Source organism: Hippocampus bargibanti, linkage group LG07 (genome assembly GCF_051943395.1).
Source record: "Hippocampus bargibanti isolate YZ-2025 linkage group LG07, ASM5194339v1, whole genome shotgun sequence".
In the NCBI taxonomy this organism is placed as follows: Eukaryota; Metazoa; Chordata; class Actinopteri; order Syngnathiformes; family Syngnathidae; genus Hippocampus; species Hippocampus bargibanti.
This window is the reverse complement of record NC_142740.1, coordinates 2,057,143-2,071,898: the sequence shown is the minus strand read 5'-3', so window position 1 is coordinate 2,071,898 and position 14,756 is coordinate 2,057,143. Positions and strand designations below refer to the sequence as shown.

The 14,756-nt window shown below is 37.1% G+C and overlaps 1 protein-coding gene across 1 annotated transcript in view; it reads right to left on the bottom strand.

Moving 5' to 3' along the window:
- Positions 1 to 1,050: 1,050 nt before the first annotated feature.
- rorca (RAR-related orphan receptor C a) overlaps positions 1,051 to 14,756 on the bottom strand; it is a 28,615-nt gene continuing 14,909 nt past the window's right edge. The window contains exons 3-10 of the mRNA XM_088999978.1: positions 13,413 to 13,554; positions 11,910 to 12,353; positions 11,705 to 11,826; positions 9,909 to 10,041; positions 7,009 to 7,116; positions 6,793 to 6,903; positions 5,958 to 6,070; positions 1,051 to 5,871 (exon numbers count right to left, since the gene is read on the bottom strand). Of these exons, the coding sequence (XP_088856104.1) occupies positions 5,710 to 5,871; positions 5,958 to 6,070; positions 6,793 to 6,903; positions 7,009 to 7,116; positions 9,909 to 10,041; positions 11,705 to 11,826; positions 11,910 to 12,353; positions 13,413 to 13,554 (1,335 nt within the window). The 3' untranslated portion in view covers positions 1,051 to 5,709. The remainder of the gene's footprint in view (positions 5,872 to 5,957; positions 6,071 to 6,792; positions 6,904 to 7,008; positions 7,117 to 9,908; positions 10,042 to 11,704; positions 11,827 to 11,909; positions 12,354 to 13,412; positions 13,555 to 14,756) is intronic.

Sequence of the window (14,756 nt, the reverse complement as noted above, 5' to 3'; positions counted from 1 at the left end):
AGAAGATTGTCATCAAAGAATATTAATAATAGTACTGTTCATTTATAAGCGCCTTTCAAAACTCTCAAGGTCACTTTACAGTCACAGGATAAGTTTTTCTGTGGGTGAGCAGCGGCAGCCACTTTCATGTTTATAGTTAATTTAATTTCATGTATTTTAATGCATTTTATTTTAAGGTATTTTAAGTTATTCTACTTTATTGTATTTTGTTGTTTTTTTAGTATATTTTATTTTATTTATTTAGTATATTATATTTGATTTTGTTTTATTTTATTGCATTGCATTTCTCAGCGAAGCTCAGCATACATTTGTTTTCAATGCATTGGCTTCATCAAGACAGAAAACTTCCGGGTAGAGTGAAGGCTGGCGCGATTGGCTGCCGCTGCTCACCCGCACAAAAGAATCCAGTGACTGTAAAGTGTCCTTGAGAGTTTTGAAAGGCGCCTATAAATGACATGTATTATTATTATTATTAAATTCAGCCCACTTAAAAACCAGATTAGAAACAATGTTACGGTTGACCAGTAGGTGTCAGAAAAGCACTACTTTTGTACGACGTACGGATAGAAGTCAATACAGGGAGAATTCGCTACCTCGCGCTGCATTTATCGCGGTTTTAGTGCAACGCAGATTTTTTTTACAGTGAAAAAAATGTTAAAAATTAAGAAAAAAATGCCGAATGGCTGAAGTTTTGTACATGATTGATTGATTTCCAGCGCTGACGTCCCCCAATGACTGCACAATTAACGACTTTTTGTCAAGTCGCCGTTAACTATTCCTGATGACGGGCGCCGGAACATGCAGCTAAAGTTTAGCTGCAGCTAACAGATAGCAAATAGTAGAGTTTAGCTGCTAAACTCTACTATATAAACTTTAAGTCATTTTTATTGGCGTTTTGCATTTGATCCAAAATATCAGCCTGCATGTTTTGGGTATTTTAGATACTATAAAACGTTTTTCTGATGTCAGTTAGGAAACAAAAAAAATGGTGTCGGTTGTCCTTGAACTATTCATTTCATTGAAGAATGATCAATCACTCCAACCGCCATCTTTAATTGTAAAAAGATTTTTATTACATTCTTAAACCCACAAAGTATATCACCATTGTGCAATAACACTTTTTGTGTTCATAACCGTTCTGGCTCTTTTAGCCATGACATAAATTACTTCTCATTTTCAACCTATCATGATTCAATAATAATAATAATAATAATAATAATAATCTTAAAATCGACAATATTATACACAGAATGATCATGACCCAAAAAAAAAAGTTAAGGGAGACATGTTTTAAAAATGCTGTTTAAAAAAATAGAATTACATCTCTCTGAAAGATGAAAAAGACACTAAACTGATGAGGAAAATATGACGGTACATAACGGGAGATCACATTAAAAACCAAGACAAGGATGAGAGATTATAATTCATATTTTATAAGCATTTGACATTCCTCCCTCTTTTTTTTTCACATGTTTCTTGACTTATATCAATATCCTATCGAATCTATAACGCCAACTGTCTGGACAACGACAATAATCAAAAAGAGTTAAAAATCTTTGATACTTTATATATTCCGACATTCGCCAGAACACCAACTGTACACAGTGATGAAGGTTCAAAGGTCATCGACAGTTTGTTTGCCGGCGAATGTGCCACGGCAGGATAGGATAGAGCTTGAGTGGTCACCCTGAGGAACTTCAAACGGGAATTTTTCATCCCGTGATCATTGAGATGGAGGGGGGATTTTTTTGGGGAGTGGGGGAGGGGTGTTGAAAGGTGAATTAACATTCTAAGACAAAGTATTGCACCTTGTTACAATCCAGCCAACCCAGCGTATGAGTTGGCTGTCAATTTCTCATATTAAAATCTCATTTAAAAAAAAAGAAGCAAAAAATGGATGAAAAAAATGGATGCTACTTCATGGCAACAAAAATTGCACAATCCCATTTTGCCGCCACTAAAACGGCATCTGATTCATGTTTTTTTTTGTAGTTTTAATCCTACTTGAGATCATTCGTCCCCATTGTCGGACGAATAAAGGTTTTCTGATTCTGTATAACCGCAACGTCGCAGCATCGCCACGTAAATCCGACCGAAGTACAGTGACACCTTGGCTTCCGAACTTAATTGGTTCCCAGACAGAGTGTTTGGTGAAAAGTGTGTATCCTAAAAATTAATTTCGCATAGGAAACCATTAAAATGAGAATAATCCGTTCCCAGGTCCCCATAAAACATCATTTTCTACTAAATAAGCCTTAAATACTACACAAAATATACCGTATTATACGTATAATAAATGTGCTATGGTATTATAATTAAAGAAATAAACAGTACTGTATAATAAAGTCATTTTATTTACCTTTGTGATGGTTGTTGATGGCTTGATGGAATGGAGTGGCCGCTTTCATCAGCATTAAACACGTGATGAGGAACATAATCTTTCCCCATCTTGAGGAATGATCCCTTGTCGGTGCTTTCTCTGCGATAATTTTACCTAGTTCCTCATCAATTGTGTTCTGTTTAGCTGGGTTGATAGGGTTATTTGTGGAGCCTGATTGATGGGAATTTTAACCTTGCAGTCTACACTCTGCCTTTGAACTACCAAAGTTGAAACGAGTCCAAATTTCACTGTTTTCTATCCATTTTGTCACTCTCTCTGTCGTCTGCCTGTCTCTTTAATGTTTAAACCACCTCCCCTCACTGCTGCGTTCTTGACCAATTACGCGGCTTTAACCAACGACTGGGGGCGGGAAATAGAGGACAAAAAAAAAATGTCGGCCTCAAAAACACGCCTCAAAATCTCGATGAAATTCGAAGTGCTTTGTTGATAAACTAATTGAATTTATGTATCACGAGGAAGTAAAAAAACAAAAAACAGATTGACGATGGAAATCAAGTGAATTAGAATTTGCAGTCAGGGTTAGCGATAGATAATAAATCCCCCTCTAAGCAACGTCTAAGGAGCTTACATAAAGCGGCGGTCCATCTGTCGACTTTCTATCCTTTGGCTCCGCCCCCTCTCAAATGAAAACATGCTGTAGCCATGGAGCACATCATGACAAATCCCGCTCTGGTCATTATTTCAGCTATCGGGGTTAAAACGGAGTCGAGGCGCAATGGATCCAACGGTGGAGATTTTTTGTTTGGTTTTGAAAACACGTAAATAAATAACATTTAAAATTAAAATTTTTGCTTAATGGTACATTCATGATATATATTTTTAAAGAAACATTTTTTTTTTTAGAATTTACCGACAGCTATCCTCGTTAAAATTAACAATAAATTAAACATTTTCATTCACATTGGACTGAAACTGTGCTTTCATGATAAATATGAATTATTTATGTTATATATATATATATATATATATATATATATATAGCCATGTTAGCAGTGTTTGTGTGTTGGTTTGTTGTGTCAAGATTAACGGTTCGGAACGTCGATGGATGTGCTTTGTGGATGAAAAAACAAACAAACAAAAAAATCTGTGCTAAGTGTGTGAAAAGAACAAAAAAAAATATTCTTTGAATCTTCCACCAGAGAGGCAGCTTTTTTGTGTGTCGGCATTTCGTGTGTGTCACCATTTTGTGTGTGCCGCCATTTTGTGTGTGGCGCAAGCACATTCGTCTCGGACAAATGGCTATATTTAGGTTATATTTGCGTTCTATTTTGAAATATAAAATGGAACCTTTTGATCTCAATTTATATTTTTGTCTTGGTTGCATTTGCAAAAGTGAAAAGATACACGGGACTGAGGTAAGAAACTACATCGAAAAGAGCCTGTTTAGATCTGGGTATGCTGAAGGGTAGAGGCAGCCATTTTGTATGTGGCGCAAGTACATTCGTCGCGGACAAATGACCATATTTGCGTTCTAGTTTGAAATATAAAATGGAATCTTTTGATCGCAATTTAGATTTTTGTCTTGGTGATATTTGCAAAAGTGAAAGGACGCACGGTACTGAGGTAATAAACTACATCGAAAAGAGCCTGTTTAGATCTGGGTATGCTGAAGGGTAAAGGTAGCCATTTTGTATGTGGTGCCATTTTGTAAGTAAGACAAATGGCTATATTTACATTATAGTTGCGTTCTATTTTGAAATATAAAATGGAACCTTATGATCTCAATTTAGATTTTTCTCGTGGTGGCATTTTGCAAAAGTGAAAGGACGCACGGTACTGAGCTAATAAACTACATCGAAAAGAGCCTGTTTAGATCTGGGTATGCTGAAGGGTTTGCTATGAAAAAAAAAACCATGTTTAAGTGCTTGTAAAATATTTTTTTTTTAAAAAGTGTGTGAGTTTGATCATGGTCCCTTTCCCCCCCAAAAAAAAGGTGACAACTGATGCTAAGTGAAAAGCGGTCGATTGCTACGAGAATGGCGGTTGAAAAAAAAAAAAAAAGGTGAGGTAAGTGAGGTACGTTCGTACTCTCATTTACATTCGGATTCAGGCCATGAGGCTGTTACTGAAAGCTTTAAAGGACAACCGACACCTCCGGACAAGTTGTGTCCATAATTTGTAAAATCACTTCAAATGACTTCTACTGAGCGCATTTGACAAAGATTCCACGGCATATAGCTATATTTTACATTTTAAGACTCGCGCTGAATATTCAGGAAGTCTTGTTTTCCAGTTGGTGACGATTCCCTAAGTGACGTCACGGAGGGAACGCCCCTGACTGAGAAAGCGACACACAATGCATTTTGGGTACTTTTTTTTCGTTTGAAAACACTGTGTTGATGGCAAAATTAGAAAGAAAACTACATAAATAACACAATGGTGAATCATTGTGTGTCGCAGCCAATGGCGGTAACACGCATAAAGAAGGTGTAAGTTGACACAAATTCCCAGCGGACAAATCAGCCCATTTCCAACGGAGCTTGTGCGCCATCTTGTGCATTTTCTGGGACGCTACATTGGAGTCCAGACGGCTCGAATTGATACGGAAGGACTTCTTGAATCAATTGCAAACATGTATGCTTTCCTCTTCAGAACTATTTGAATCATATTCATAACTGGATGAGGAACAAGAAAGCATCTCCTCCCTGAATCTGAACTCTCTGAAGCCATTGTTTTGATTCTGGAGCAAGGCAGTTTGTGAAAAAGTATCCTGGCGTGACGTCACGAACAAGGGGGCGGGACTTTCTGAATCTCCCTAGTTCCTGAGCTCCTTTTTGTGTCAGTTTTGGGACACTAAGTCATTTTTATTGATGTTTTGCATTTGACTAAAAATATAAGGATGCGTGTTTTAGGTATTTTAGATGCTATAAAACGTTTTTCTGACGTCAGTTAGGAAACAAAAAAAAAAATGGTGTCGGTTGTCCTTTAAATGGGCGTAGAGCAAAATGTGGTTGGGTGGGTGAGGGTGTGGAAGGGGTTACATTCAACCAGATAAACCGTTGTCGAAAATGACATCTACTCGAAAGGACTTAGAAAAATAATTTTAGGTGAAGGGGGATAAAAATTGTTTAGGCCACTTTTTGAATCCGGAATTCTCTTTGTGCCGGAAAGGGGGGGTTCGGTCGGGAGTTTCCGAGGACTGTATCCTAAAAAGTGGAGCGTTCAAGGATTGTCATTGGGTTTAAATTCTCTCTCTCAGGCTTTTTTTGCTTCTTCATCCAGTCTTAGATGCAGAATCGGGTTTTTTTGGGGGGCGGGGGGAAAATTTTTTTTTTTTAGGATTTTCTGTGCTAAGTGTGTGACATAGCTTAGCCTTCTGTCGAATCTGGGAAAGTCATTTCACTGCCAAACACCTCCCGGTAGAGCGGCGGGAAGGTGTACGCCGTCTCGGGGTGGACCAGACGGAAGAACTCCAGTTTGTCGATGTGGAGCTTGCAAATGGACTTCATGATCGGAAGTCTGGAGACCATCTGATGGAGACGCAAGTCAGTCAGAAAAATAAAATGAAAAGATCGGCCATACGCGTGGTTTCACGGTTTCCGAAGTGAAGTCTCACCTTAGCTAGTTTCTCTTCCGAAGCTCCGCCTTTTTGTAAGCAGCGCTGGAGGGCGACGTAAACTTTCTCTTGAAGTTTCTGGACCTGTTGCACGTCGGTTAGCCACGGTCGGTCTAAGAAAAAAAAAGAATAAGAATCATAAAAAAAATGTAGCATATTTTCCATATGAAGTGATACCTCAGTTTACGAACCCCGTTGACTTACGAACTTTTCAGTTTACAAACGTTACATTTATGAAAATTTTACACATTTATAGCACATTCATTATACATAAAATACGGTATATTTTGTGTAGTTTTAAGTCTTAGAAAATTAGAAAAGTAGAAAATTATGTTTTATGGGGACCTGGGAACGGATTATTCTCATTTTAATGGTTTCCTATGGGAAATTAATTTTTGAGATACACACTTTTCGCCTTACACACTCTGTCTGGGAACCAATTAAGTTTGTAAGCCAAGGTCTCGCTGTACAAGGAACATCCGACTTACGACCAGCTCAACTTACGACCGATGTGTGTAGTTTACCTTATAACGTCATGTATTTGTATTGCGTACATACTCATATCAGTTTTCAGTCTAATGTTCCACGCCTTAAGTCACAGCTGATTTGCTCCTTTTGAAATGAGGTCATTCCCGCTCATGTATAAATAACCTCTCACTCTCACACACACTCTCACACACACTCACTCTCACTCTCTCAAATTAATAAATTCGGCAATGGCAGCGAATGAGGTTTAAATGTTTTTTTTGTAGAAGTTTTCATGGAATATTTTGTCCTTCAAATTTTCCAAGCATGATTTTAGCGCTAATATATATCCGCAGCGTTCATCTGTCACCTGGCGAGAGCAGCACAGCGGCGGTGAAGAGGGCCATTTCCTCGTCAGACATCTGGATACGACTCAGACTTTTGGCCAAGTCGAACACGGCCGTCACGAGGTCATCGCAGCCTGGTGGGGGAAAAAAGGGGGAGGGGTAGAAAGGGCGCGTTAGCCTTGTCACGGGTTTACAAAGGAAAAAAAATGCGATAAGTGAGAGGAAAGGGTGTCGCTCACCGAGTGCCTTAAAAAAGTGAGCGGGGGCGAACCTTCCGTCAAAAAGGAAGGTGTTATTGACGGGGTTATAGGCCCGACACATTCGGATCAGAAGGACGTCCATGCAACCTGTTTGACAGAAGACGAAAAAAAAATAAAAATAAATCACAACCAAAGTCAGGAATGGAACGTTAATAATAGTAGTAATAGTAATAATCATAATAGTAGTAATAGTAATAGAAGTAATAGCAGTAATAATAGTAATAGCAGTAATACTAGTAATAATAGTAGTAATAGAAGTAATAGTAGTAGTAAAAGTAGTAGTAGTAATAGTAGTAATAGTAGTAATAGTAGTAGTAGTAAAAGTAATAGTAGTAATAGTAATAGTAATAATAGTAATAGTAGTACTAGTAATAGCAGTAATAGCAGTAATAATCGTATTAGCAGTAATAATAGTAATAATAGTAGTAATAGAAGTAATAGTAGTAGTAGTAAAAGTAGTAATAGTAATAGTAATAATCGTAAAAGTAATAATAGTAGTAATAGAAGTAATAGTAGTAGTAGTAATGGTAGTAGTAAAAGTAGGAGTAGTAATCGTAGTAATAGTAATAGTAATAATCGTAATAGTAGTAATAGTAATAGAAGTAATAGCAGTAATAATAGTAATAGCAGTAATACTTGTAATAATAGTAGTAATAGAAGTAATAGTAGCAATAGTAGTAGTAGTAGTAATAGTAGTAAAAGTAGTAGTAGTAGTAATAGTAGTAATAGTAATCGTAATAATAGTAATAGTAGTATTAGTAATAGCAGTAATAATAGTATTAGCAGTTATAATAGTAGTAATAGAAGTAATAGTAGTAGTAAAAGTAGTAGTAGTAATCGTAATAGTAATAATAGTAGTAATAGTAGTAGTAGTAATAGTAGTAGTAAAAGTAGGAGTAGTAATCGTAGTAATAGTAATAGTAATAATCGTAATAGTAGTAATAGTAATAGAAGTAATAGCAGTAATAATAGTAATAAATAATAATAATAATAATAATAACATGGTGTACATTGCTGTGAGGCAGCCATATAGGCTAGTAGTGACAAAGTACAAGATTGTGCTAAAAACGAAGATATTTTTGGCTATCTGGCTGGCTGGCTGTTAGCTGTCTATCTATGCGCTATCCATTAGCTAGCTGGCTAGCTATTAGCTGTCTAGCTGACTGGCTATCTGGCCATCTATTAGCCACTTATTAGCTATCCAATAGCTAGCTGGCTAGCTATTAGCTGACCGGCTGTTCGCTGGCTATCGATTAGTTATTCATTATCTATCCATTAGCTAGCTAGCCCACAGAATATTCAGTTTTAGGACTACAACTGCTTCATGTCACAAAGTGGGTGCAGCAAGTGATGAAGAATGAATGACTCTCTGTCTTTGTGTGGTTATATTATTTGTTATTTAGTTTTTCTTTTTTACTTTATGTTGCCGCTCACCCGCAGACAAAAACGTATCCTCTGACTGTGAAGTGTACTTGAAAGTTTTGAAAGGCGCTTATAAATGAAATGTATTATTATTATTAATAATTCCAGCGCCAAACAAGAGCCGCTATTTTTCAAACGGCGCTTTTTTTTTCTGAGTCACGCTGCATGCTTGTGATTGTCGAGCTCCGTCAAGTCGGCGGCACCTTGGGGCGAATGTACCGCGTGTGCACTTTCATGTGACAATAAGGAGAGCTATTACGGTGAAAGTCATAAACACACACAGCAGGGGGGGAGGGAGGGAGGGTCCCCATTTCCTTGCAACGACAGCTCCCAGCTACACCGGACAAAAACGGCAGGTTTATTTTAAATCTGTTTGTTTGTTTGTCTCTGGATGGAGTTTTGTGTCATCAGTGCGCTGCTACGTTGCTTCGGTACGGTAATATTTCGACCGCAAAATAACTCCTTGTCAAAGACGTGCTTACGCCGTTTTATTAAATAAGTTTCCACACACTGTTAATTCAAAATTCTGACTTTTAACTCTGAATTCCGATTTTTAACTCAAAATTCCGACTTTTAGGACTACATCAACATTTAATTCAGCGTAGAAAACCTTAGACTCTCTTCTTTCATCAAAAAAAATGTTAATTCCTAAATTACATGGGTCTGGAGTTATCTAAGCTTGAAATGAGGGTAGTTGTACAAAAAAATAAAATACATATTGAATTATATAGCGCCATTAAAAACAGTTGAAGCTGTAACAAAGCGCTAACACGGAAAAGGGGTAATTGAAATGCTGCCACTTTGTGTAGAGAGGTCTGACCAGCGCTTTATCGGCAGTCCTAGCAAGAAAAATCAAAACCCGAAGATATTCGGGAATGGCGCTCCACGTCATGCTTTTTAATTCCCGAATAAATTCGGGAATGGCAGCGAATGAGTTAAAAAGCGAACAGCGCGCTTTAAAATTCGATTGCGCCTCGTGTATGGTCGTTACGGTAATATTTCGACCTGCAAAATGGCTCCTTGTCAGAGCCATGCTTACGTCCTTTTATTAAATACGTTTGACTGACATCTAATCATTTCTGTTAGCATTTTCTTAAGCCTAGCTGCATCCAGTGGATGCACTGTAGATTGCAGCATCATGCGGTGCGCCCGATGTATGTTTTTTTTTTTTTTTTTTTTTTTTAAATCGGCCATTTTTTTACTACTTCTACTTGACATTTTTGCTAACTGCTTTTCAAACAGAAAATTATTCGCGCCGCGTGTAAAAACATACGATAGCCTACGTATGCTAGTTGTATGAAGGCGACTATTTACTGTCCTTCAATGTTGATATGTTTGATGCGTGCCATTGAAGGGGTCTCAACTTTGCGGTGCTTGAACACAGTTTGTCTGGGCGGCACTTTTCGCCCGAGGTTTGAACCGGAATAAACTGGACTATATTTTTCAATCTTACTGACCTGCTTTGAGGAGGATAATCTGATCGTTTTGACACAGGTCCATAAAGCCGGAGATGCGCTTGGCAAATTCCACCACGTACTGGATGGCGTTGGTGATGTGAATGGCGCACTGTTGCCACATCACCTCAGCTGACTTGGAGAGGAAGAAGAAGAAAAAAATAAACATGAAAATCAAACAACCACTGTCGAAAATAGAATTAGTCAGGGGGAACAATAATCCCATAGTTTGGCCTTCATCTGGTCGACTCTATTTATAGGTTTCCACCACCAAAGGCATACTGACCTACATAGCCCTTGCCGGCTTGATTGATAAAAACCACAAATATTTGGATATTTGCGGTTAAAGCACCCATTTTTTTTGGTTTTGTTTTTGCTTGGATTCTTTCAAAATAAGTAAACACATAAATAAATAAACAGATCAACAAATAAATACATAAATAAACAGATAAATACATAAACAGATACAGTGAGACCTCAACTTACAAACACCTTATCTTACAAACTTTTCATCTTACAAACTTCAAATTTCTGAAAATTAAACCTTATAATAAGCAAAAAAATACACATAAACACACAAATAAATAAACGGGTACAAAAATAAATAAACAAAAATAAACAACAGAATAAAAAATTAATACATAAAGTAAATAAATAAACAGAGAAATAAATAAACATGTACATAAAAAATAATAAATATACAAACAAACAAACAAATAAATACAGGAGTACATACGTAAGCAAACAAATAAAAAATTGAATGAAGGAATAAAACCCTGAATAAATAAACACAATTAAATAAATAAATAAAACAAAAATAAATACATAAATAAATAGATGAATAATTAAACAAACAAATAAATAAATAAATCCATAAGCAAACAAATAAATACCCAATCGAATGAATGAATGAATAACTGTATAAAAACTAAACATAAATAATTTCTTAAATAAACAAATGAATCGCAAAACAGACAGATAGACAGACAAACAAATACCCAATTGACTGAATAAATAACTGTATAAAAATTTAACATAAATAAGTTAATAAATAAACAAATAAATAACAAACAGATAGCCAAACAAACAAATAAATAAATACATAAATAAAACTACATAAAAACCAACTAACCAAATAACCAATCAACTAACTAACTAATTAACTAACTAACCAACTAAGCAACTAAGCAACTAACCAACCAACCAATCAATACTAAATAAAACTAAATAAAAACTAACCAACTAACTAACCAACTAACCAACTAAATAAAAACTAACTAGCTAACAAGCCAACCGACTAACTAACTAAATAACTAACTAACAAGCCAGCTGACTAACTAGCTAGCTAATTAACTAGCCAACTAACTACCCAAGTAACCAACCAACCAACTAACTAACTACCCAAGTAACCAACTAACTAACTAACTAGCTAACTAACTAACTAAATGTGCCCTGTGTTGGCAATTGTAATTGTAAGAGGCGTTGTCATGGTATGGGAATGAAATTTGGTCTCCAGTAGACCAGAGGTCACCAAAAAAATAAAATAAAATAAAACAAAAAAAAACAAAAAAAATAAAATAAAAATAAATAAAAAAATAAAAAAACAAATTAAAAACAAATTAAAAAAAAACTTTTAAAAAAAATATTTATTTTTTTTTTAATTAAAAAAAAAAAAAAAAACGAAAAAATACAAAAAAAATACAAAAAAATTAAAAAAATTTTAAAAAAAATTACAAATAAAAAATAAAAAATAAAATAAAATAAAATTAAATAAAATGCTCCCCCCTGACAGGACATACCTTAGTTTGGTACATCCGAGTCTCTTCCATGTTATACGTGGACCACGCCATTCTCTTCAGCTCCTCCGTACTGTACTGACTTGTCTCCATATGCGACTTGATCACACACTGAGTGATGTGCTCTGAGTGGAGAGAAGGGAAAGCGTTCAGGTTCCATCTTTACCTTCGCAAGTCAGAAAAAAAAAAACACAAAAATGAAGCATACCGAGTTCAAGGAGCGAGCATCCTTCGGGCAGCGGGTTGAGGATGGCGTGCGAGAAGAGCCCAGAATCGTGCAACAGCTGATATTCGTGTTTGATACTGTGATTGGCTTCCGTGAAGTCCAAGTTGGTCTGTTCCGGCGAGCTTTGAGAAGACGAACCGCTTCCGGCGCTACCGGCTAGCATGTCCAGGTTGCCGTATTCGCAACCCCCGTCCTCGGGGGTCAGCGGGAGGTCAAAAAGCAAGCCGTCGGGCAACGTGGTGAAGTCGTCCAGATCGCCCGGCGTGTTGCCGGACACTCTTTTGTTGTAGGTGCGGGTGTGGTCGGCCATGTCGCCGCTTTCTTCCCGGGATGCCATTTCGGCGCATTCTTGCGACTGCTGGTGCTTCTGGACTTCGGCGTACAGGCTGTCGCGTTGCTTCTTGGACATGCGGCCAAATTTCACCGCTGTACCAATGACACATTTTTCTGGTCAACTTTACACACTTTTTACAAGTTTGATTTGCTTTCGCGGACCGAATAAAATCATGCGGTGGGCCCGATTTGGCCCCCCGGGCCTCGGCTTTGACACCTGTGGTTTAATGGGTGCAGACCGTAACCCTTTTCTGTAGCGCCTTATAAAGTGATACCTCGGTTTACGAACACCCTGCCTGACAAACTTTTCAGTTTACAAACGTTAAATTTATGAAAATTAAACCTTGGCAGACGCACTACTTTTCGGGATACACACGGAGCGCCGCCCCACCACGTCTGGCGGTGTAATCTTCGGCGGAAGAACACCAAAGCACACGACCGCACAGCGCCCCAGCCGGCCTACCTTTCCACACCCCCTTTCTCTGAGTGCACACGTCGTTCGTCTTCAAGGATTTACCACAGATATTTTTGCTGTTATGGGACTGAAAAAGACCCCACCGCAGGCTCGTGTTGAGCCGAATATTAAATATTATACATAGAGTAAGGTACAGTAAAGTCTCGTTATATCGATATCGGATATATCGATAGTCCCGGTTATATCGATACTATTTCTATGCACGCACGGAGAAAATTACATGCAAACAGGGTCGGATATATCAATAGTCCCGGTTATATCGATATTTTTTCGGACTCCCTTGAATATCGATATAACGAGACTTTACTGTATATTATTTGTAGTTTTAAGGCTTATTTAGTATACAATTATATTTTATGGAGACCTGGGAACGGATTATTCTCATTTTAATGGTTTCCTATGGGAAATTATTTTTTGGGATACACACTTTTCGCATTACACACTCTGTGTGGGAACCAATTAAGTTCGTAAGCCAATGTATCACTGTATGCTAATATGCATGACATACGGCACAGATGTTTGGAGCTTGCTAGAAAATTAGAAACTGGAGATGGTCAATCCAAGTCGAGGCAAAGCAAAAAAATGATCAATTATTTTATAGCTCGGTTCGATCGAGTGTTGACGTATTGCGACGTTTGAGGAAACATTTCACGCGACTCATCGAAATTTCAACTCACCGTCCCGGCTCATGCCCAAAGCGAGACATTTCTGCAGCCTGCAGTGTTGACAGCGGTTGCGATTGGTCCGATCGATCAGGCAGTTCCTCTGCCGCGAGCAGGAGTACATGGCGTTATTCTGTTGGCTGCGTCGGAAAAAACCCTTGACGAAAAGAAATGAAATGTATTATTATTATTATAAATAAATAAATAAATAAAAATACTGTATTTTCTGCACTTAAAATAACATTTTTTTCAAAAGCTAACCATATGCCCGATAATGCGGTGCGCATGATGTATCGAAAACTTTTTAAAATATGTCATTCATTGAATAATAATAATAATAATAATAATAATAATACATTTTATTTCTAAGCACCTTTCAAAACTCTCAAGGACACTCTACGGACAGTCTACAGTTTTTTTCCGCGGGTAATGCGGTGCACCTTATGCATTGGAAAAGTTTTTAAAATATGTCATTCATTGAAGTTGCGCCTTAAAATGCGGTGTACCTTATGCATTGAAAATGTTTTTAAATATGTCATTAAGTGAAGGTGCCCCTTATAATGCGGTGCACCTTATGCATTGGAAAAGTTTTTAAAATATGTCATTCATTGAAGGTGCGCCTTATAATACGGTGCACGTTATGCATGGAAAAGGTTATTTTTTTTAAAATATGCCATTCATTGAAGTTGCGCCTTAAAATGTGGTGCACCTTATGCATTGAAAATGTTTTTAAATATGTCATTAAGTGAAGGTGCCCCTTATAATGCGGTGCACCTTATGCATTGGAAAAGTTTTTAAAATATGTCATTCATTGAAGGTGCGCCTTATAATACGGTGCACGTTATGCATGGAAAAGGTTATTTTTTTTTAAATATGCCATTCATTGAAGTTGCGCCTTAAAATGTGGTGCACCTTATGCATTGAAAATGTTTTTAAATATGTCATTAAGTGAAGGTGCCCCTTATAATGCGGTGCACCTTATGCATGGAAAAGGTTTTTAGAAATGTAATTCGTTGAAGGTGCGCCTTATAGTGCGGTGCACCTGATGCTTGGAATTGTTTTTAATGTCATTTGTTGAAGGTACGTCTTATAATGCGGTGCACCTTATCAGAATCAGAATCATCTTTATTGCCAAGTATGTAGAACACACAAGGAATTTGTTTCCGGTAGAACACGCTGCACTAGTATCGTTGTCAAAAAAAACTGCATGGAAAATGGAAACTGCATGGAAATAATTAAATATGTCATTAAATGAAGGTGCCCCTTATAATGCGGTGCACCTTATGCATGGAAAACATTTTTTTAAAATGTCATTCATTGATGTTGCCCGTTATAATGCGGTGCACCTGATGCATGGAA